At 30.5% G+C, this 25,360-nt stretch overlaps 1 protein-coding gene and 1 long non-coding RNA gene across 2 annotated transcripts in view; one reads left to right on the top strand and one right to left on the bottom strand.

The window, feature by feature from the left end:
• The window catches only part of LOC134687634 (uncharacterized), a 131,129-nt gene that overhangs the window by 7,640 nt on the left and 98,129 nt on the right, over positions 1–25,360 (top strand). Inside the window, exons 3-5 of the mRNA XM_063548079.1 lie at positions 13,706–13,815; positions 16,097–16,802; positions 18,473–18,649. Of these exons, the coding sequence (XP_063404149.1) occupies positions 13,799–13,815; positions 16,097–16,802; positions 18,473–18,649 (900 nt within the window). The 5' untranslated portion in view covers positions 13,706–13,798. The remainder of the gene's footprint in view (positions 1–13,705; positions 13,816–16,096; positions 16,803–18,472; positions 18,650–25,360) is intronic.
• LOC134687635 (uncharacterized) lies at positions 801–25,334 on the bottom strand. Its single transcript, XR_010101785.1, has 3 exons — positions 25,320–25,334; positions 8,744–8,899; positions 801–1,199 (listed from the first exon to the last, which is right to left on the bottom strand). It is a non-coding gene; the product is annotated as an uncharacterized LOC134687635 (long non-coding RNA).

Raw genomic sequence — 25,360 nt, 5'->3', positions numbered from 1 at the left:
AAGAAATTCGTATTGTTAACAGACACTTACTGTTTTACTTCTTGTATGTATAATCCTCCTTATATAGGAGCAATAAACATATGCCTTTAACTTAACCACTATGAAGGGAAAAAAGTAGCTGTTAATATCTTCTGGAATGTACATGATATATGCAATGCATTATAGCATCAACATATCATCTCCTGTTCCATCTGTTAAATTTTTTAAACTCCTTACTTAGCTAGAAGTACTTTTTGTAACTATTTAAATGAGACTAAATAACTTTCAACCAACAAGTTTTAACACCTTCTACAATGTATGCAATGTATTATTGCAATTTATCAGTTGTTAAGTAGTAAATACAGTAGTTTTGTATATTTGATGAATAGCCTGCTGTTTAATCCATATCGCGCAACTTTGATGCGCAACCTTTACCGCATAACCTTCATCACACCCCTAAATTTTGTTTACATAAAGTCAGTTTTTTTGGTGTTTTTTTGCTTAAGAAAAATTTTCCTCAAAATAGGTAATTTTTTTGTATGACGTCATTGTTTGGTATGTGACGTCACGAACGTCCAGTTTTCGTATATTTTTTGGCACACTGAAGGTAACTCAGTGCTATGGATCAGAAAACAGTTCATATAATATAATAATCTTCTGTTGAAATAAATGATAAAGCGTATAAAACATGGCAAAATCCGTATCACATGCCGTATCACCCTCGACCAATATCATCCCTCGGGCCTAAAGGCCCTTGGGCTAATATTGATGTCTAAGCACCTCATGAAAGACGACTTATGGCAAAATAAGATGATATGGAATAAAGAACATGACCTTTATTAGTTTTCCCTGTCATTTCTAATGGTGGGATTTAAATTTTAAAAAAGCCAATTTAGATGAAAGATTGAATTAATCTGTGGCTTTACAAAGATAAAAATACATGTTGATTTTTTCGCCCTATGTGCCACCAATGCCGTTCTTTCTCTGACCTGCAACATTACATCGCGACATTTCTGTATTTTGAATTTTCAGTTTTGGGTACAGGCAATCTTTGTCCATCTTGTCATTCTTGATGCAGTATTCTTCTTTATCTTTTGATTCTGAGTCCAGCTTCATTCCAAGTTATGTCAAGTGTTTTACATTATTTTGAAATAAAAGGCGGTTGCTCTGAGATTTCCTCGACGTTGTTTTGACAAATCAGCCTTTCGTATATTGCATAACTGTAAGACAAAATAATTAATATCATGAAGAAAGTTATAACTGAAATATTTTTTAAATTCCTTATCATACATGAAGCATTACTATGACTTATCAATGAATCTATGAAGTACGGGTACAATCATTTGATATTCCGGTTGTAGCCAGTAGTAAAGACTACACATTTACTTTGCCTTTGACCATATAAATAATTTTGAGCGCCAACCAGGTCAGAATATTAATTTTCAAATTCCTCTCTTCAGCTTTGATTAAAAATAACAAGAACTGTGTTACGAGAAGTTAGATTATGTTTAGATTAAGTTGTCAAATGAAAAAGCATTGGTAAACGAAAAACGTTGGTAAAAGAAAAACAAATACATATGTGAACCATAAGTTTGGCAGACAAACTAATTTCTTATGTTGGATTTTTATAAACACGAACATTGAACAAAAGGAATTGATTTTACTTTGTTTGAAGAAAACTTCACTCATTACACATCTTCTTATGTATATAAGTGTAGGTCGTGCTGATCTTACATATAGTATTTGTTCGTAGAAAGTCTGTAAAAAGATTTAAATAAATGATCAATGTGGATAGTTATCTGTACATTGCTAAAAATCATAGAAATAATTATACCATCGTTAAATACGTGATAAAGTAATACAAATAAAAAGGAAATATTAAATTAAATTTTTTAAATATTATTATTTGTTTTTAATACCCTGTCCAAGTATAATTGTTATGATTTTTAAGAAGAGTTTACAGACAAATAATTTAGTTCTGGATGAAACGCGTCTCTTGCTTGGCTGACAGTGTTGTGTCTATTAGCTCATATACACACTTTTGTCATGTGACTGTCACGTCACCAACGTAATTCATGATTTACGTCGGTTAAAAATGGAATGGAATTTAGAATTAAATTAAAAGAAATTACTGTTATAGTTTTCCCGTCTATTCAAAATAACATAAAAACGAATGTGGTGCTATGCGGGTAATTCAGTGTGCACCACATTTGGTTTTGTTATTTCTTCATAAACATAAAAAAAAATATCACATTCATTCCTTTTAAAAATGGTTTATCTTAAATTTGAAATTATACCAGAATTTCTGAGATCAAGAATGGTAACAGGACATATATTTGTAAAAAAAAGAAATGCATTAAAAAACATTAATGATTCATGTACAAAACGCTGTGATCATATTTGTATATAAACTGACTTCGCAGAAACTGCATCAGTAAAATAATACAGGGTATAATAATTAAATTATTTTCTTATTTCTTTTTGATAAACAAAAATAGGTTACAATTGATATGTCTATTTTATAAATATTAATGAACGCGAGTTTTAAATGAATGAGTTGTTTAAACTATTTTGTAGCTTCAGGGTAAATATTTCAATTTCTTTAAGAAGGTTCAAAACCACAAAAGGAAAGTTTGGATTTTTAAGGGATGATGGTCTTAACCGTTTAGAAATTAGGGCACAATACGGACACAAAACAGGCATTTTTCTACTTTACAGTTATTACTGCATTTAGATTGCTTTGAAATTTTACCATAATGTATAATACCACAAGTAGAAGGTTGGGATTCATTTTGGAGGTTATGGTGCCAACAGATTAGAAATTAAGAGCCACAGAGGGACCAAAAATAAGCATTGTTTTAGTTTCCAGACGATATATGTGTAATTGTAAGGTGTAATACCACCAATGATTTTCCCCTTTTAGTCTTTGTTAAATTTGCACTTTTTGTTGTTTTTGTATTTTATTTTAAATTGTGAAATTTGATTCAACTTTTTTGGTATTTTGCTGATCCGTTGATTTAAAACGATTATCTCCTGATTCTTGAAAACTAGTATAATATAAGGTTTTTTTCTTTCCTCTTACCCTTATCAATATAGAACCACTACCCTTTTTAATAAAAAAATCCGTGAACACCAATGAAACGAAGCGAATTAATGATTATAGGCTTCTGTGGTTTTTTTTCTACATGAGTTAAAACTTTACATGTATCTGTAAATTTCTTTTTATTTGGCACCCTAATAAAGTTCTGCATCATCTGGAAATTACTTGCGTTCCTAAAAGTATTTTCAAAGAAAATTCAAGTAAAAGCTCTTCGATTTCTTTTTTTCAGTTGTAATTCTTTTAAATTTTATTTCTAATTTATGTGCATTTACTCAAATTAAGAAATCTATAGATAAGGAGACAATCGAAACTAAATCAAAAACCAAGAAATCAGGTGGGTGCTTCTGAGATCTGGAGTTATGATAGTACTCAAGTCATGATTACGAGTTGTTAAGTCATGATTACGAGTTTATTAGCAGTTCTTGTATAAACGAGAACACGAAGTCGTTATGAAAAGTTATTTAAGATAAGTCGTTTTAAAGAGAAGGCTAAGTAGTTATTACGATTAAATGAGTCGTTATTATTAGGTAGGTAGGTCTTTAAAACAACTTCAAAATAGAACCACAAACATGGCCCTAACTTACAGATTTACACTTAAAACGACTTGTTTTATGATAATTTATTAAATGATTCATAAGTACACCCTCTTAATTAAATATCCATAAGGAAACGCACTTGATTTCACTTTGTACTGTGGTGAGGATTGTTTTAGTGTTTATAAATTCCATCACACGTAGGTAAAGTTAAGGTTGAGTTAACAATAAAATAAATCATAACGTTCGCCATGATTATGAGATTATGACTTTTTTCGTTTTACTATGATCAATCCGGATCTCCTACCTACCTTTTTCATATTCCAACGTATTTAAAATACATCCACTGATTGATCACGATGTTATATTTACGATACATATCTATAATACTAAAATTACGAGGTCCAATTTGTCAGCCGTCATCACGTAAAAACGACGAATCAAAGAATTCAACTTTATATATAACTAATATAGTACAAGGGTGTAGATTAAAAATTACACCTCTCCAGGCCCTTTTGTTTTCCACGTAATTAATATTGCCAATAATTAAGAAGTTCCGGGTCGAGTCCGATACCGATACCAATAGTATATTCACCTGTTACATATACCTATTACCTTATCTGTACGTTCCGCATCTGACAGGCGCACCAACAAACGGTGTATTCAGGATTAATATGCTATATACACGGGTCATAATCACAGGGTAGACACTACTAAATTGTCAAATTGTTACCTATTGTAGTATTTTAATCAGTAAGACTTTCTAAGATAGCAATTTTACGAATACTAAAAACCTGGGCTCGAAATAAGGCGTGTATGTACAGTTTTCAATTTGCACCACCAAACGGTGTATTTTATAGGATTTAGCTACATACACGGGTCATAATCACAGGGTCAAATTGTTCCCTATTGTGTAGTATGCTAATCAGAAAGACTTTCTAAGATAACAATAAGAATACTAAAAATTTGGACTTGAAATAAGGCGTATAGGTACAGTTTTCAATTTGTTAGCGGACGTGACGTAAAACAGCGAATATAAGAATTCAACTTTAATTATAAATAATATAGGACAATGCGGTTGATTAAAAGATTCTGTTTTCCAAATAATTAATATTGCCAATAATTGATAAGTTCCAGGTCGACGGGTTCAAACAGAAAAGCAGAGAAAACTGTTTATCTTATAATCGGTATGACTTTATCAGATGACAATACCAATACTAAAATAAGGCTTACGCATTGTTACATATACTTTAATTCAGTCACGGGACCCGCGATATCACGGGTGTGTTCTAGTATAGCTTATGTAAATCATTTTTATTAAGTGTATAGTTTGTGGAAAACATTTGACTGAAAAAGGAGGACTATTATCTAAAAGGTCATATTTTTCTCTGACTGTTTATGACGTCTTTACCCTAAATCCATTGGATGTTGGATGTGTACGGATTGATAATTTAGACTCAGATGCATTTTATTTAATTGTTGTAAGTGGCTTTGAACTAGCTGTTAGTTAACTGCGAATACTCTCAGATTTGTACCTAGTGTCTTTTTGTTGTTGGGATGTACACGTAACCGACAAAGTATTTTTGTCAATCTGATGAGTTAAGCCTTTTTCAACTTTTTTTATAGTTCGCTCTTATTTTGTACTGGTATATCACTATCCAAGGTTAACGGAGGGTTCGGATCCCGCTAGCATGTTTAATTCCGCCACATTATGTATGTATGTGTCTGTCCCAAGTAAGGAACCTGTAATTCAGTGGTTATCGTTTGTTTATATGTTACATATTTGTTTTTTTACACAAATAAGGCCGTTAGTTTTCTCGTTTGACCTGTTTTATATCGTCTTTTCGGGACTTTTAATAGCTGACTCTGCGATATGGGCTTTGTTCATTGTCGAAGGTCGTACGGTGACCGATAGTTATTAATTTCTGTGTCATTTTGGTCTTTTGTGGAGAGTTGTCTCATTGGCAATCATACCACATTTTTTTTCTATATTTACAGTTATGTTATAAATAATCTAAAGGAACGTCATATTTTTTCTGAGACGTTAGCTTTAAAAAAAATTGTGGTATTTATGAATTTCATAAAAATAAATTGCTTTGCAAAGCAACACAACATATTTGCTTTATAATTACAAATACTAAAGCAATTTAAAAAAAATCTTGCTTATTTGTGTCATTAAAAACCTTTCTTTTGTCCATTCTCTTCTAGAACTAATATCAACTTAAATTCCAGAGATTTGTTGCTACCCATGAAATAAATACATCAATATCAATTAATTTTATCAGATCAATATTAAAACATAGATGTAATTTTGTTTTTATTTTACGACTTATACTTTGCAAAACAGAGACCTTTCTTTTAAATTTATTTATATCAACTATCAAAGATACCACACATAACCGTTTTGTGTAAATTTTTAGAAAGTTACCATACAGACAATAATGGGGATATGTACCAATGTGTCAAGAACGTACAAAAAAGGGTCGCTAACATAAATATTTTTTGCACTGAAATCAAATTGTTTTACTGGTTTCTCCAAGTTATTTCGATAAAAAAAAAGCACTATCAATGCGTTTTTCAGGCAAGGAATATCGTTAGAAAATAAATATTTGATTAAGTTAATCTTGGTATTTTTGTATTTTTTGTGTGTATGTGTAGGGTTTTCTTTTTCTATGTTTTTTTTAATATAAATTGATACGCATATTATTACTAAGTTAGTATATTAATATTTATTATTATTATCATTATAATTATTATTGTTAGTATTAATATATTTTTATTATTATTATTGTTATTATTTATATTATTATTATTATTTATATTATTATTATTATTATTATTATTATTATTGTTATTTATATTATTATTATTATTATTATTATTATTATTATTATTATTATTATTATTATTATTATTATTATTATCATTATTATTATTATTATTATTATTATTATTATTATTATTATTATTATTATTAATAATAATTATTATTAATGATAATGATTTTTTTTATTATTACTATAATAAAATTACTATAACTATTACCAAGTACCAAGTCAGGAGTATGGCAGTTTCTTTTCCATTCGTTTTTAGGCCTTTTGTAATTTTAGCCATGTGATTATAGACTTTCCGAATTGATTTTCCTCTATGTTCAGTATTTTTGTGATTTTACTTTTTATTATTAGTATTATAATTATTATTATTATTAGAAATAGTAGTAGTAGTAGTTTTTTCTTTTTAATTAATTAATTAGATAGCTTGGTTTCTAAAGTATTTTTTTTTTAAAGTTTTTCAAACTTAAATGGACATATCCTATTCATTTAATATAACCAATAGCAAGTAGCTATGTGGACATGCTGGTTACCTCGGCATGTATCATATCGTATTTGAACACGTGTATTCGTACTTTGTTCTTTCTTTCAATTGACTGTCGTCGAATAGGTTGGAAACATGTGTAAAAGAAACCTATGTAGTTCGGTTATAACAAAAGTGTCAGACTAATTATGCGCTAGTAAGTTCTAAAACTGACAGATAAAGTTTTAAAATCATATTTGACTTCATATGGAACATTCATATGGAACAAATCTCTGATAATTATAAAGTCATTGGAACTATAAAACCAATACTTCCATAAATGCACACTTTATACTTCCCTGTTTTTTAATGAGACTAGACGAAGAAGGAATAAAGTTTTACATTTGTCCGTCCTAACGTACGTCCAAAAATTGATTACCTTTAGATTGCCATAACCAAATGCTATGAAACTTAAACATGCGAACTATCATAATGCAGATATCATTTCGAATTTGAGAGGGGTCACATCCACAATTCCCTAGTTATGCCCCTTTATTACGTTAAATACCAGCAGAGCATCATCTGTTTTCTATGGACACATTCTTCATTCATTTACATTTGCGACTTTCCATAATGTATGACCAGCAACATGTATATTTAATTCGAAAATAGTTTATACAAAGAGTTTTGCTGCAAATATATTTCCGGGTTGATTATATAGTTCCACGAACGTAACTTTTATAACCAATAACATAGACTCGTGGATTAGGTAAAAACAATTTGGTAATTTTATTGCCGTAAATTGCTGAAGATTTGGATAAAATAAATGATTTCCTTTAAAAAAAGAAAGTCTATGCACACGTGTTATAAAATCTTCAAACTTTGTTTTGGTCATAAATCTATTTTAGAAGATTTCAGTAAAGAGAAATATTTAATTTCATTAATACTTCTTAATCATTTCAAACAAGTTCAAGTGAAATGGTAATCTAGAAATCAAATGTATTTACATGTGGCAGTGAATTCGTAAAATCCTTTTTTTAATGAAATTCCGGTTATATTTAGTAAAAGAAATTTTGAAAATAACTGAAAATATTGCTTGAAATTTGTAAAATTATTCTTTACATAGGTAAATATAACTGTGCTAAGGTAACAGAAGTTTTTTTTGTTTTCTAATTAAAAAAACCCATTTGATTATTACTTTTTAAACAGATTTTGTGTTTATTTTGATTACAGCGTTATACACTGAAAAAATATATATGTTTACAGCTAACATAATATTGTTAGGTATAACGATCAATGAAATCTAATAAAAACTGCTATAAATTGCCAGACAATCTCATTGTAACATACGAAACAATAAAAGCCAACTATAATTATTAGATGATTTTAAAAGAAATGAAATATTCAAGCAAAGGACAAATAAAAAGGTTGGAAAAAGTAGATCAGGTCAAAAATAATGGAATTGAAAGTAAAATAAATCTGATGATAAAAGACATTGGCAGTCTCGTTAAAATTATAATTATTATTATTTACAAACTGTTATTATTATTACTGCAAAATATTAAGTGTTTCAGAATAAAAATGATTTTTGTAACCCTTCAGTAGTTTATAAAATCACATTTGCGCACAGTAACTTACAAAGGTCAGTGAGTGTGAAAAACATTAAATATATGCATTTTGTAAATAATCGATATAAAGGACACGGCCATTGTAAAAAGTCAAAGTAATGGCTAATTACACGAATGTTTCATATCATAAATATTTAAAGCCTTTTGCATTAAACAAAAAGCACAAACAGTACATTAGTATACATGCAAGGAAACAGACGATAACCTACCTGAAACAAAGGTAGTATTCCAAATGTACAACGGTAGTTATCAACTGTAGTGTAGCTTATAAGTTTAACCTGTGACCTTTCCAGTTACATTGTGTTGGTGTTTATATTAACCATATAAGGGAATATCCGTCATCTGACACTTCTTAAACGCCTGACCTGAAAAACAGTTGACACAGACCAAGGCTATTTATTTTGCAAACGTGTTTGTAAACAAAATAAGAATAAAAATTGTACCTGTTTAAAATAATAATTGTGTCATACTGAAATTATCACAATTTGAAAGATAAATCATTCTTCTTTCTTTTTGGTACCTCATTTAAAGAAGGATGAGTGGAATTACATCAGTTTAAAGATGTCTGATTGGGGATGAAAAATCTTTGTATTGTGCTACCTTAAGTAAATAAAAACGCATAAATAACAAAACTTTTGACAGAAACATATCAAACATGTAGCATTAGAAAAAGGGTTACTAGTTATTACAATACTATTTTACTGCATGTCTCCTCTAAAAAGGAGAGGCGAAAGATACCAGAGTGATATCAAACGCATACGTCGAAAATGAACTGATAACGCAATGGCTAAAATAGTAAAAGACAAACAGATCACCAATAGTACACAAAACCCAATATAAAAAAACTAAAGACTGAGCAACACGAACCCAAACAATATCTAGGGGTTATCTCATGTGATCAGAAAGGGTCACCACATCATGCTCCACATGTTGCATAACTTGATCATATATATCATGATGATATAAGTCATGAGTCGTATACAGTTACTGTATTTACATTTTAGTTGTTTCTTGTATCATACATTTCACTTATACTGTTGACAATGATAATCAACATATTATATTTTTTACAAGAATATATTTGTTTTCATAAGTCATTGAATTACATCAGCCTTATAAACAAAATTGATGCTGCTTGTTCAATACCGAGATGTTTTTTAGCTAACAAAGTTAGTTTTTTTTAGCTAACAAAGTCAAAGAGTCCATCTGTATCAGATATAATTTTTTCACGTAAAGTTAAAAATTAGAATCATGATTGCATAACATCCTTATTGTATACTATAGACTAGTGTGTGATAATTTGTTTTTAGGGATTTCGATATTACCTATCCACGATTTATTTAAATAAACTAATCTCTGGAATCTAGCAGTTGTTTTCTAATAGTTTGTTCCTATGTATGTTGCATAGTCGTTATTTTTTATTTTTTTTTGCTTTCAGTGCTCTTTTGTTTCGTTGTTATTTTCCTCTTATAGTTGATTTGCTACTCTCGGTTTAAGTTTGTAGTCAGGATTTTTTCCTTTCAATCAATTTTTGACTTTTACACAGCGTTATACTACTGTTGACTTTATTGATAAAATACCACTGAACCAATTATGATAAGGTTTTTTTTTTTTTTTTGAAAATGATTTTACTTTGTATCCATGTATTATTTGTGAATTATTAAATGTTTTAAAAGAGGCAATTTTATATGTAAAGTCTATAACTGTGTAAACTTTTGAAGCCCAAACACTCTATTGTCTTAAATACACAAATGAAACATCCGAAAAAAGTTCCAATACAGAACTTCATGATTTTGAAACTTAAGCAAAACTTTTAGTTGATACATTTTTTATACGTTATTGCAAAAACAAAAATGGCCTATAAATATTAGTTTTTTTCTAGGTAGGTTGGGTCCCCTCCGAAAACATTCAGTATGCCTTTGCAATATATAAATATTATCAAGAATTTCAATAACGGCCGGGAAACAGACTACTTTCTTCCTAACAATTTTACCCTTTTATTGTGGGGACCGTTTATTGTTATAAAATATTGCACAGTTTGATTGGATTAAGTTATGGTCGGTTTACTTTTAACCTGTTTGATTTAAAATATTTTATTGTTTTATTGATCTTAATTTCAATCATACAAATGTATAGATATAAGAAATAAAATCGGAGTAATAATTTTTTTAGCAGTTTAAAAGAAAATATTTTCCTAAAATTGTTAGTTTTGAAATCTCCATTTTACGGCAATAGTTATATGAATATTCAATACATTTTGCTAAAGAAGGCCTTATTTAAAAAATCAATCTTATTGATGGGGCAGTTAAGATTGAAAACGTTACTTTGATAACAAATATAACAGAACTAGGTCACAAGAAACGATTTGTAATTCAAATAAGCAAAGGTTAAAATGTTATAAATAGAAATGTAAGGTAGTAACTGATTTTCAGCGATTAACATTAGAAAACTAGATCATTAAAGAAAAATCCATTTCTACTACACACATCAATTTGCAACTCATTTATTTTTATTTTTGACAATCGACCAGGTTATTGAGAATTTTGATATTTTTAATTTTGAGTTCACGTAAAAGTTTGCTCCTACTCTCATTTGAAATCTCTATTAAAATTGAAACTGGCTACCTATAAAAACTGCAATATTACTTACATGTAGTAGAGATCAAAACCTAGATAAATGCCTTTCAAACCTTATTTGTGCAGCAAGGATACAGTTTTTCTAATCAAGGAGTTGTTTCTGTTATATACAACTATAAAAATACGTGATTGATTAAAAAAAATGTCTGTTTTGGGTTTGAGTTTTTTTTTTTTTTTTTTTTTTTTTTTTTCTTTAAGGATGTACTCTTCTGACGTTCCAGTCGTATTAAAATCTCGTTCTGGAATTTTTTTCCAAAACATGTGATACAATTGGAAAATATCAATAAATTTAAAAATTATAATTAAACTTAACTCTGTGAAAAAAATGGGTAATTACAATAAGTAGTTTTTGAGTAATATTTGTTTTCAATTTTTATTATCAACCGAGTCAGTCTTTTTTACCAAAATTTTGAGCAAATGTATGATTTTACCAGAGACATGTACATCCCATATACTAGTAACTTTTTCTTGAAATCGTTTATTTCAAAGAAGTTGAAATACTATGCATTTTGTTCTTAAAATAGAGAAAAATTACAAATTTACAAAATTGACAGCATGGTAAATTTGACCCTAAAAAGCATCAAAATATGATAAAACGTTCTTATATTAACACCTACCTATAGTTTGTTTAATTAAACTTATTCAGATTGGTTCATACCATCTTTTTTGAAAGTATGAAAAATAAAAATGTGGAACTGTGATTGTTTCACGATAATAGCCCAAAAATGGGCAAAAATAGATAAAATGGGATAATAATCAAAAGTGTGTACTTTCAATGGGCCATAGCAAAAACAAAAGTACACCATCATATGATTTTCCTTCACCAATTGTTTGTTTACAGTCATATAAACTAAACGACCAGGTTTCGAAAAAAAGTGTAATTCTATAGAAATGTTTAGCTCCTCAAAGGTGTACATCCTTAATGTTCGCAAAAAACATAACTCAAAGACAAGACGGTTCTTACAGTACCGAAAACGTCAAACGTTCAATAGTGTACTCTTAGCATGCTTGATTTCATTGATAAACAGCATTGTTTGATCTGATAAATAAACTCATCATAGATACAGGACTAAATTTCGTCTACAAAAGACTCATCAGTGACGCTCGAATCCAAAAAAGTTTAAAAGGCCAAATAAAGTACGAAGTTGAAGAGCATTGAAGACCAAAATTCCTGAAAGTTAATGATTACATCTTAATTATCATGTAACCCTTTGTCTCTTAAAGGGTCATTAGGTACGAGGTATGAAATGAAATATGATTTGGTTTTGTTTAATCATAAATGAAAGTGAAGTAGTTAAATTATAATTTGCTTTAAGAAGCCTGTTTAGTTTTTTATAGTACAATGTTGTAAAAATAAGCGAAATAACATTGCTGATGAGTTATACGCTTGCTAGTCGATAATTCGACCTCATTGAATTCCCATGCATGTAACCTTCAATTGATCTCCAAATAAAAGATGGGTAACGTATAAATCAGGCGCGTGCAGCTATTGAATGGAAATAATGGAAATAGTGTCAACATTGAAGATGAAATAATGTTAGACCATTGGATTGCTTGATTCGATCCACAAAAACTCGTTCTTGTACAGGTAAAAACGATGATTCACATATTTTTAACTTATCAATGGTATCAAATGGACAACGAAAAATCCAATTGCACTAGTTCGCTATCTAGTAATACCAATATGCATATTTATATCGAGTTATATCGCTGTCAGTCTTTGGAGCTCACCTAGATTGTAAATTTTGAAATTGAGTCTATTTGGTGAACAAGGATTTTAAAGAAATTTTACTAATCCAGATTATAAGCAGGAGGATTGCGATTTCTCCACATAAGCACCAACTGTTCAGATGTCTGATGACTTCTAGCTTTTTGTTATCATTTGACTATTCTAACAACAACACATCATAGATACCAGGATTGAAAATTGTGTTTACGTTAGAAGCGTGTTACGTCTATAAAATACTCATCAGTAATGTTGTATGTTATTAAAAAAAAGTTAAAAAGGAGATAAAAGTACGAGGTTGAAGAGCATTGAAAACAAACAATTCCTAAAAGTGCCGCCAAATACAGCTTATGTAATCTCTTCCTGGGGTAAAAAGTCTTAGTTTATCTTTCAAAAGCCTCAAAATAGTATCCCATATGTATTTTTATTTAAACAGACGAAGAAAAACATATTGTACTCCACATACAACAAAACGCATATGATCTACTAGTATATAGTTCTATTTTTATATATTTTTCTGTCTATGAAGACATGACATCAAAATGAGGTGCACAGTGAATAGCCCGCGTAGCGGTTATTTTAAAGTGTGCACCACATTTTGTATGTTATTATTTCGAATAGCCAGATAAAATATAACAGTTATTTCTTATAATTTAATTATAAATTCCATTGAGTAAACCATAAAAAACGTTGATAACGTCACGGTAACATGACTTAATTATTTCTATGAGCGGATAAACAAAACGACGACAGCCAATCAGAAGACGCGTTGCATCCAAAATTTAATAATTTATAATTTTTACTTTTAGATGGATACAAAATGTAAAGATTGTAGGTTCTTCGTTGAAGGAAAACAAAAAAGATAATAGAGAATATGTAAAACGTACGGAACGCGTTTCAAAATGGTATATTGTCAAAGGTATGTAGTAATTTTTATTTTAAATTGACTTAAAGATTACACTGTGCATTATCTTGTTTTATATTTGCAAGTATGTACAGTCGGTTCATAACATGTATTTGGTAAAAAAATTCTTTTGATTGATTGATTTAAAAACATTTGACAGATGAGTTCCACATACAGAAATATTTTAACTGATTTTGGAAGTGCATCATTCCATTTGCACCTGTCATTGTTTATGGTAAAAAGGTGTTTTTTTTAATTTGATAAATAGACAGCAAAAAAATATGTTTTTTTTTCTACATTCATGAACATTTGATAAATATGAATTATTTGAAAAAACAAAATTAGAGGACATCTACATTAACAGAATCTACAAATAATTTAATAACCAGATGCTCCGCACGGCGCATCTTTATACGACCGCAGCAGTCGAAACCTGTACAGTTGGGGCAACTATGGACACAACTTTAAGGTTGATATAACTCTGAATTTGAATTGTGATTAAATAGTTGACACAACATAGGTTTCTGACACAGAATGAATGTGGTCTAAAAACTTAAACTTAAAAACTTAAAAAATTTAAATTGGACATTTACCTTTTATGGTCAAAATCCAAAATCAAAATACATGGTTAGATTCAGTATATCATAGAACTCCGAGAATTCATTTGTTGATGAAATCAAATAATGTTCCATTTTAGACTCTTTGGACCGCAATTGGACCAATTTGAAAACCGGGCCCAACTATTTAAAATCTAAATGCATGGTTAGATTTAGCATATTGAAGAACCCTATATATTAAATTTTTAATGAAATCAAACAAAGTTAAAATTTGGACCCGAATTGGACCAACTTGAAAACTGGGTCCAAAATCAAAAATCTAAATACATGATTCGATTTAGCATATCAAAGACCCCAAGAATTCTATTTTTGTTAAAAGCAAACTAAGGACCCTTTGGACCTAAATGGAAAAACAGGACCAAAAATTAAGAATCTAAATACACGGTGAAATTTGGCATATCAAAGAACCCCAATAATTATTGTTTTGATAAAATCAATCAAAGTTTAATTTTGGACCCTTTTGGCTTCTAATTCCTAAACTGTTCAATCAATCCAAACCTTTCTTTTGTGGTCATAAACCTTGTGTTAAAATTTCATAGATTTATATTTACTTATACTAAAGTTATTGTGCAAAAAACAAGAAAATGCTTATTTGTGATCTTTTTTTGGCCCCTAATTCATTCCTAAACTGTTAGGACAAAAAATGCCAAAATCAATCCCAACCTTCTTTTTGTGGTCATGAACCTTATGTTAAAAGTTCATAGATTTCTGTTCACTTATACTAAAGTTATTGTGCGAAAACAAAGAAAAATACTTATTTGGGCCCTTTTTGACCACTTATTCTTAAACTGTGGGGACCGAAACTCCCAAAACCAAACCCAAACTTCCTTTTATAGTCATAAACCTTGTGTTTAAATTTCATAGATTGCTCTTAATTTATAAGTTATAGTGCGAAAACCAATGTCTTCGGACGACGACGACGACGCCAACTTAATACCAAATTACGACCAAAAAAATATCAATTTTTGAAATCGCATAAAAACAGATTGTGTGTATCTTTTAAAATAAAAAAAGTTAAGTATCTGTGTCGGAAGGAAAATACGTCCACAAATCCGAATTGTGAGCAAATATATAAAATTTCGACCTCATTTTACTCAAAAAATTGTATCATTTGCCTTTAATGTGTAAGGGACATGCATCTACTAATCAAGTCCGTAATCTAGTTATATGATCATGCACGAACAAAACGTATACATTGAGATGTGTAAACGTCATACGATGGCAATGGAGATACTGTGTTTTACAACTAAAAATGGAAAGTAGACAATTGGAAAGCTATAATCATCAATTTCGTCAAAAATATGAAGCAATAATTCCAGTTTCGGTTAATCAATGACCTCAAGATATCTCAGATTTAAGAAGGCACTGAAATATGGGTAATGTAGTGACAGGACAATTAATATATCCGAAAATGAGACCAAAAAAAATATCGAAAGATTCTTTTCTTTTTCTTTCTGTCTTTGAGAAGGTTCTTTTAGGGGTTTTTTTTACATGAAAAAAACAAACAATTTGGACAATAAGAAGCCTCATTTTGATAGCCATTGGAATAATGGTTCTCTTGAAATAAAAATCCACGAAACTCAAGAAATATGAATGTAATCTATACCAATACTACTCTACAGAAAGGACAGTTTACATTGATGAAATTAAAAGCAAATAAACATATTTTATCATTTCAGAAAACATACCTTAAACAACATAGACTGTGTAGAGAAATTTGAGATGTATTTTCTTAATCAGTCACGGCTGCATTCAGCAACGATACCAGATAGATGTTATGAAGACTTCATGGAAAAGATCAAAAGCCTTTTACTTGTGCACGCAGGGTTTGCGTGTTTTACGCACGAGTCGAATCTTACTATTAAATGTATCAACGAAATCAGTGTCAAACAGTACATACATATGGCGCAATTTCCGAGAATCACCGACTCAATGTGGTTTGTTAGTTATGGATTTTCTTGTTCTGCTCAAACTGTCAGTTATGTGATTGTGGTAACGGCAAAGAACACTGGAATCTTTTGTATCGATGCTGATAATATAAACAGTTCAGATGTTTTATTGTCAATCAGTTTTAGCTTTGTGCTTTCTAACTGTGTGCGTCTTGCGACTATTGGTCTTGACCTAAACCTATTGAGTACTTTCCAAACTGTCAACTGCTATAAACAGGCTTTATTTAAAAAATGTCCTTTTGATTTTTCTATATCAACAAAATTGAGAGACAATGTCAACTGTAATTATGAACTTGAAACGACTGGCTATTGTACGAAGAAGCATAACTTTTTAACTTTGGAATCGAAAGGAATAAATGGTTTGAAACGATATTCAATTTCAGCATGGTACCAACAACCCTTGCATTCAGTAATGACTAATGTGGATAAGACTGAGGTAACCATTAAAAATTAAGACGCAGCGTACGGGTCATGATCAAATTGTGGAAGCAAATTGCAAATAACGAACATACCAGATAAGTACAGAAAACATAAAAAATAAACTACAATACTCAGTTTAAAGGGGCTTTATTTTATCAAATCGAAACGAAGCACACACAAACAAATTAAACACAAAACACGTAAAATATACTAAGTACCAATCTAAGAGTCCTCCCAGTTAATGCAATCTGGTTCAGATCCCAATTTGATTGATAAATTCTCTATGTTTTCGAAGACAAAAATATCAATCAGTCCACAAGCTAGAATTAGTGTAAAGACGACTTAGACCCCATAAACAGTCTGCGAAAAGCATGACCTCGCACAATTCAAAAATATAACTACCGGTAGGATGGGTAGGACAAGTGGTCACAACTGTAATACAATTCATTTTTATCACACCTGGCCCAAAGGACCAAGTGAGCTTTTCTCATCACTTGGCGTCCGGCGTCCGTCGTCTGTCGTCCGTCGTCGTCGTCGTTAACTTTACAAAAACTTCTCCTCTGAAACTACTGAGCCAAATTTAACCAAACTTGGACACAATCATCATTGGGGTATCTAGTTTAAAAAATGTGTCCGATGACCCGGTCAACCAACCAAGATGGCCTCTAGTTTTGCTTTAAGCATTTTGTTTCTTTCAGAGTAGAGCACTGTTAAATTGTACTTAATCATATTTTTTTATCTTGGCGTGTACTTTTTCATTTATGATTTCAATAAGATTTTGTATATTTGACATAAAGTTAAAAATATTTAAGAAATGAATACAATTGTATAATGAAGAGAAACATTTAATTAAGACTAAAAATAAAAGAAAAAATATTGAATAATTCATTAGATTTTATTTAACTCCAAAATAAAGTTGAGAAAATTCACACTGATTTGTTTTACTACTTATGTAATGCATAAGTCTATCATTCAAGAATCTATTGTTTTTGGAAAAGAGCTTAGTTTCATGTCAGATTCTCCTAGAATTTGAGTAGGAATGTATTCTAATGAAAAAAATAGAAGTTTTGAATCAACGACAAAAAGGTATACTTCTTGAGTGAAATTATTTTAGGGAGAGGGACTTCTACAATTATCTTGCATTTTCAACCTCTAGCTGTTAATGGTATTTCAAACCAATTACAACATTTGGATGTGAATATTACCCATAACTGAATTGATTTAAAAAAAAAAATTGCAATAATTTTATCCCATCAAACATGTCAGATTAGAAGAGTTGACCATTACCAGTGACTAGGAAGTTTGTGTCAGGACTTTGGAAATATGAATGTAATTCTGAAAATTCACAATAATCCCTTTCATGACGAATGACACAGAAATGATCAAACTTTAAGAAATATATTGGGTTATATCTGTTCTCTTACAATTAATATTTAACTTCATCGATCTCCGAGCCCAATTTTACTAGGTAATATGTTTTTCCAAGACTGCTTTAATACAAGGAAAAGAAAAAATACCAAAAGACCCAAACAAAATTAAATTATGGCACAGAGACTTATAAATTTATTCTATAATTAACCATTCCTGGTTTGATTTAAATTTACTTTTAGTTCTGATAGCTTAAAAAACGTATAAATTATGAATATGTGCAAAATATTGTTAAACGATGTTTAATGTGACTTTTAGATTTTACAGGATGTTGAAAAAGAATTGGAACTACAAATAGGCATGAAGCAAGAAATGGAAATGGCGCTGAGGATCTTAGAGAAGAATATACATGAAAAACAGGATACCATGATCTCATTACAAAAACAGCTGGAGGAAATCACAGCTATTTACTTAGAAATGTACCAAAAACTACAGGTAAAAGAATAAAGAAAGAAAAATGAATTCAAGGTCAAAGGACATTAAAGATCTGTGGACAACCTTTAAATTATTTTAACAAACTGCTATTGCCCAGAATAATGTTGGCTTGACCTATAGCAATGTTCTTTTACAGAATAAGTAAAATTTTGATGATACAAATGTAGTACATGTACAAATGAAACATCCTGCGATTTTGAGAACCAGGAAATTGCTTGTTTTGAAACAGTGCCAATGGTTTTAAAGGAGTCCAAGAAAATTCAAATGAGACAAGTTTAAATCCTTATAAAAACATTTGGATACTGCAATCACATTGTCTGTTTGTGCAAAACTGCTACATGAAGGAGTGACTTGATATTTGGCCTGGAACAGAATGATAGTGCTGTTCTGAATGGGTGAAATCAGACCTGTCCTGTGGTCCCTTTTTGTTCAACTAGATCAAATTTTTAGCTCACCTGACCCGCTGGCCCGAACAGCCAAGTGAGTTTTTCCCATCACTTTGCGTCCGGTGTCGTCCGGCTTCGTGAATTTTTACAAAAATCTTCTCCTCTAAAACTACTGGGCCAAATTAAACCAAACTTGGCCACAATCATCATTGGGGTATCTAGTTTAAAAAATATGTCCGGTGACCCGGCCAACCAACCAAGATGGCCGCTATTGCTAAAAATAGAACATAGGGGTAATACGCCAAAATGGTACCCCAAGAGAGAAATTCCAAACCCTTTTTTTTAGCAATATTTGTAACATATTTTTGTTTATTTATTTGTTTATTTTTTTTCGATTTCAGTATAAAAACAATATACGTATAGTGTCTTGAAATATGAAATATGAATATGTGTACAATAAATTTTTATTCGGCACGAAACAGGGGAAATGCTCGGTAGAACCTCGCATTTCCCTCGTTTCTAAGCCTCATACAAATAAATTTCATATTTCAAGACACTATACATATATTGTCTAATTATTATAGATAGAGATAAACTGTTATCAGCAATAATGTTCAGCAAAGTAAGATTTACAAATAAATCAACATGACCAAAATGGTCAGTTGACCCCTGTAGGAGTTATTGCCCTTTAAAGTCTATTTTTAACTATTTTTCGTAAATCTTAGTAATCTTTTACAAAAATCTTCTCCTCTTAAACTACTGGGCCAAAGTAAACTAAACTTGGCCACACTCATCATTGGGGTATCTTGTTTATTTAAAGAATGTGTCCGGTGACCTGGCCATCCAACCAAGATGGCCACCACGGCTAAAAATAGAACATAGGGGGTAAAATGCAGGTTTTGGCTTATAACTCAAAAACCAAAGCATTTAGAGCAAATCTGACAAGGGAAAACCTTGTCTATTAGGTCAAGATCTATCTGCTCTGAAATTTTAAAATATATCGGACAACCCATTGTTGGGTTGCTGCCCCTGAATTGGTATTTGTAGGAAATTTTGCTGTTTTTGGTTATAATCTTGAATATTATTATAGATAGATAATTTAGATAAACTGTAAACAGATAATTTAGATAAACTGTAAACAGCAATAATGTTCAGTAAAGTGAGATTTACAAATAAGATTAAGTCCACATGATCGAAATGGTCAATTGCCCCTCTAAAGAGTTATTGTCCTTTATAGTCAATTTTTAACAATTTTAATAAAATTAGTAAATTTTTACTAACATTTTCCAACGTAACTACAGGGCCAATCATTACAGATAGGGATTATTGTACACAGCAAGAATGTTCAGTAAAGTCAGATCTACAAACACATCACCATCACCAAAACACAATTTTGTCATGAATCCATCTGCATCCTTTGTTTAATATTCACATAAACCAAGGTGAGCGACACAGGCTCTTTGGAGCCTCTAGTTTTCCTTGGTTTTAAATTTCAAATTACCATATTCGTAACTTTTATAAACAGTATATTTTTTTTATTTTACTGTCATGTTTAGCTAAAAATCTGAATATTTAAGTCAGTTTGCTGAAATCGATTCTATTTTCTTCATAGAAGTTATTGATTGTTAACATATGAATATATATGAACTGGGCTAATACTTTTTTCCATTGTGCATTATATAACTAACCTTCATTCCACTTAAGATTATATTCACTTTGCATTTTCACTGCAAAACTGTAGATAACGTAGTATTTTGGATTTATTTTTCATAATGGTCATTTCTCAATATATGTACTTGTAATTTTTTTAATATGAACTTGTAATGCCCTAATATTTACTGCACATTCATTTTTTTTATTTCACATTAATGTTTGAAAGACTGGTCAATATATCTTGTGGGACGGTTTTGGCAGTTAAACTTTATATATATATATATATAATAGGTTGCTGAACAAAAATTACTATGAATCATTTCTTCAATATTTTTTGTCAATGAAATAACCTTATACCAGTTTTTAATATTCAGTCACAATAATGATTGCAAAGCATGTGGCACATCTAGAATAATGAAGATCAAGTATGATCGTTTACAAAGTTTGTATAGCGCACTGTACTAGATTTTTAAGAAAATCAATAGATACATCCCGAAACCGATGTGATAAACATTTCCTGACCGAATCCAATAACATAATGTGCAAAGTGTTCATTTTTTTTACATAAATAAGGCCGTTAGTTTTCTCGTTTGAATTGTTTTACATTGTCTTATCGGGGCCTTTTATAGCTGACTATACGCGGTGTGGGCTTTGTTCATTGTTGAAGGCCGTACGGTGACCTATAATTGTTAATGTTTGTGTCATTTTGGTCTTTTGTGGATAGTTGTCTCATTGGCAATCATACCACATCTTCTTTTTTATATACTAAAAGTTTACTATTAGAACTTATAATTTGTGCCATACCAGTACCAAACTACTGGCCACTGGGCACATGGTAAGTTCTTAAAATGAATTAACAACACCATAATAGTAACATGAACGTGTGATTCTGAATTCAGCGCTCATCAGATGTCCTTCTGTGATAATTGTATGTAAGTGGCCTTGATCCCAAAGTTTTGTATATTTATATAAATTATCTCTTACGAGCATTTAAAAGAAACAAGGTTTATCATGTTAGATGTGTGATAGCCTTCTTTCTGTGAAGATCTGTTATTGTAGACACATTTTTTTAACTTAACGTAAGTAACTTGATTGTATTTTGTATAGAATGAACTATAGATAAACGCAGGTCAATGTAGCATATTAACATTCTTACTTAAGTTCTCGTGCTTGTGGCAAGATTTCAAACGAGAATCCCATGCACGCACAATCCACAATGACAGTCAATCAAGTACTGATACATGTGACTGGCTAGTCGACTCAAAATTCAGGCGGGTTACGTATTTAAAATAATACTGCATTGATTTTTGCGATTGCCCGGTTTACGGGATGCAGTCAATTGAATCCACCCGAGTGATTATCTTAATCAATCTCTATGAATACTGAAATTGTGAAGAGTAACCAAACTGTCATTACCTCCTTTAATAACATGCAACTAATATCTGGTGACACGATGATATTAAATCCGATTAAAAAGGAAACATGACATACAGGGCATGATAATCTTCTTTTTAATACTAGTACAAGTGTGGACACAGATGAGTGTGGATAGTATGTTCGGATGTTTGACAGTGATTTATGACAAAAAAGGGAGTTCTATGTTTTCCTATATGGTGTTATTAATTGTGTTGCACGATGACAACTAACCTGAGCATTGGGAGTGTTGTTTATTTATTATTTAGTTTTATGTTCAAGACAGGCATGGAAGAGACAGTAATTACATTAGTTACCAAATGATTATGATAGAATATGTTCCACATCTTTGATTTTGAATACATTTTTGAAGCTAGGAGATCAACACATAATAGGTTGTTTTTGTCTAAAAGGGAATGATATATAGATTTTGATAACATGATATTTAATGGAGCCTGTAATTCAGTGGTTGTTATTTGTTTGTGTGTTACATATTCATATCCAGAAATCAACGCCACTTTGCTTATTTGAATATTATAGCAAATGAACCTCATTGTCTTAAGACGTCTCGAGACAGTCTTGAGACATACACCTTATGTCTTGAGACATAGAGCATACATCTTAAGACATGAAACCATTTAAGATGTGTCTTGAGACATGGAATATATGTCTTAAGACATATATCTTCAAGACAGTTTTGCAACTTCAAAAATTGTATCCTCTTATCCAAGACGTCTTGAAAAAAAATGTAAATGTCTTGAAGACATTGAAACAAAAAAATACCAGTGGCCCTTAAAACATATTTCAAACACATAAAAAACGTTTTTATATGGAAAAAAATATTTTGTTAGAAGACAGCTAACTGACAGAAGATAATTTAAGGTAATTTCCGTGAATAATGACATAAAATTGATGATTTTTTACTTCTTCTGAGATCAACAATGCTTCCTGATTAATGTTTTTTTAAGGGAAAACTAGAATTCTAAAGTTCCTCTGATGTTCTAGGTCAAAACATGTCATGGAGGATTGAATTGTGTATACTTCACTGAAGAGATAAGTGGATGTTGCTCCACATATTACTATTTTTTTTAACTTGGAATTATTTTTAATTATGGAATTTGCATAATTTCTAGTGTTTAAAATTTTTAAAAAAATCCATGTTTATTTGGTATTATGATCATTTGAGCGGTTCATAACATTTTCCATATATTGTAATTTGGTTTGATAGTGTTGTGCATGGCACAGTACATTCTATTGAAAATATAATATTTTCTTTGTAATAGAAAGTGTTGTGCACAGCACAGAACATTTCAGTATAGAATGATAAACATGGAATTTATAAAAAAAAATCAATAACAAGAAATCAAGCAAATTCCATAAATCAAAGTAATTCCAAGTTCAAATAATAGCCTGTTAACTGCAAATGTTAACCGACCAGTCACTTAAATTGACATGTTCTTGTTCTGATATGCAGGTATTTACTACTGGCCTTAAAACACAAACCTAGCCCTGTGCCATCAGCATTATCACCATATTTTGTCTAAGCATCATTCATATTATATATATAAAAGCCTTAGATGAAAATAACCTTCAAACCTGTGATTGTGATTTTAAATGTGTGCATAAATAAATTTCTTGGAAGAGGGGTTAAATACAGCACAAACAACATTTTCAATCACAAAAAAATGAAAAAAGTTTATTTTAACAACTGCATTTGACTAGCATAACAGGTCCCCCAACAAATGATCTTAAACCCTGCTGATTGCATTGATTGCAAAATAAATAGATCGCTAGTAGTGGATTGGGAAACAAGTTTTGCAACTTATATTAATCCCTGGCCACTTTGCGGGTGCGAGTGCTGCCTTGTAGCGGCATTAGCCTACTCTTTTTCGAAATCTACAAGAGTGTCTTTAACGTGCAAGAGATATGGCTCTCTCTTAACACGGGTCAGCCATTTATCGTCCCCGTCCGACGGACTATCATCGTAAACATAATGACTGTTGTTGCAAAAATACAGGTTCCTGAGCTATTTTAAATATCGAAGCGAGAGGCCTTTAACATTGCAGTGTAAAATTTAGGCTAAAATGGCTGAAACGTCAAATTTGCCAACTTCGTGTTGAAAATTGGCTTACAAGTTCATTACAAAAACATGTTGCCGGGGTGGATTTTGAAACTTGAATTTCCAAAGAATAAGCAAGTCCAAACCTTGTATGTGCAGTCATTGAACTCTAGGTTCCCACGTAAATTTAAAATGTCACTATTTCAAGAAGAATAAACTCACGAAAGCACGAAAAAATCACTAAATTCACGTTCAAACTACTATCACGTGGTACAATTCTCATTTACATATTATGAATATTAATTAGCAAAACCACTACTCATTTCTGGCTATGTCGCTTTTCGTTTATTTTTTGTACATAAATGAGGCCGTTAGTTTTCTCGTTTGAATTTTTTTACATTGTCATTTCGGGGCCTTTTATAGCTGACTATGCAGTATTGGCTTTGTTCATTGTTGAAGGATGTATGGTGACCTATAGTTGTTAATGTATGTGTCATTTTGGTCTCTTGTGGAGAATTGTCTCATTGGCAATCATCCCACATCTTTTTTTTATATGTATTTGCTTACTATTTGTATGATTTATTTATATTATTTTGTGATGGATCATCAGTATCATTAGTAAAAATTTTGTTAAAATGTTCCTCAGATTAGAATACATTTATTGGTTTTTAGTAATGACAATGCCTGACATGATGCTTAGGGCTAGATGACCTAGGAAGTAAAGCTTTGCGCTGATATTTATAAATTCTTTGATAATATCTCCTCCAAATCTGGTCAAGGCAAGGACAAATTTTGACCAAATTGACAATGATTTCACCAAAAGAACCTCTGCTCCAAAAGTAATCTGATAGAATTTCAAGCATGTCAAGTGGTTTTATCAACAGCTTCTTAATTAGAAATATCTAAAAAGTAATAATATTTAAAAGGTTATGCAAAATTATTCTCTTTTCATTTTTTTGTTTTTGTTATATGGATACAAATATAAGTGATAAATGTACCAATACAGTATGTTGTGGTATGACAGTGTTGTAATTAACATTTACTGTAACAATGTTAATTCACATAAATTAGTAGCATTGTCGAGTTAATTTGGTCAATGGACATATAATGTTTGGAAATAGATATCGAAATAGAATGCTTTCATCTCCCTATTACTTACATTTTACATAGAGATGATACTTCTTTGACGAATCCTTGTAC

The sequence above is a fragment of the Mytilus trossulus genome, chromosome 10, assembly GCF_036588685.1.
Source record: "Mytilus trossulus isolate FHL-02 chromosome 10, PNRI_Mtr1.1.1.hap1, whole genome shotgun sequence".
Classification (NCBI taxonomy): domain Eukaryota; kingdom Metazoa; phylum Mollusca; class Bivalvia; order Mytilida; family Mytilidae; genus Mytilus; species Mytilus trossulus.
Note: the sequence above shows the minus strand (reverse complement) of the source record. Positions and strands in the feature narration are given on the sequence as shown.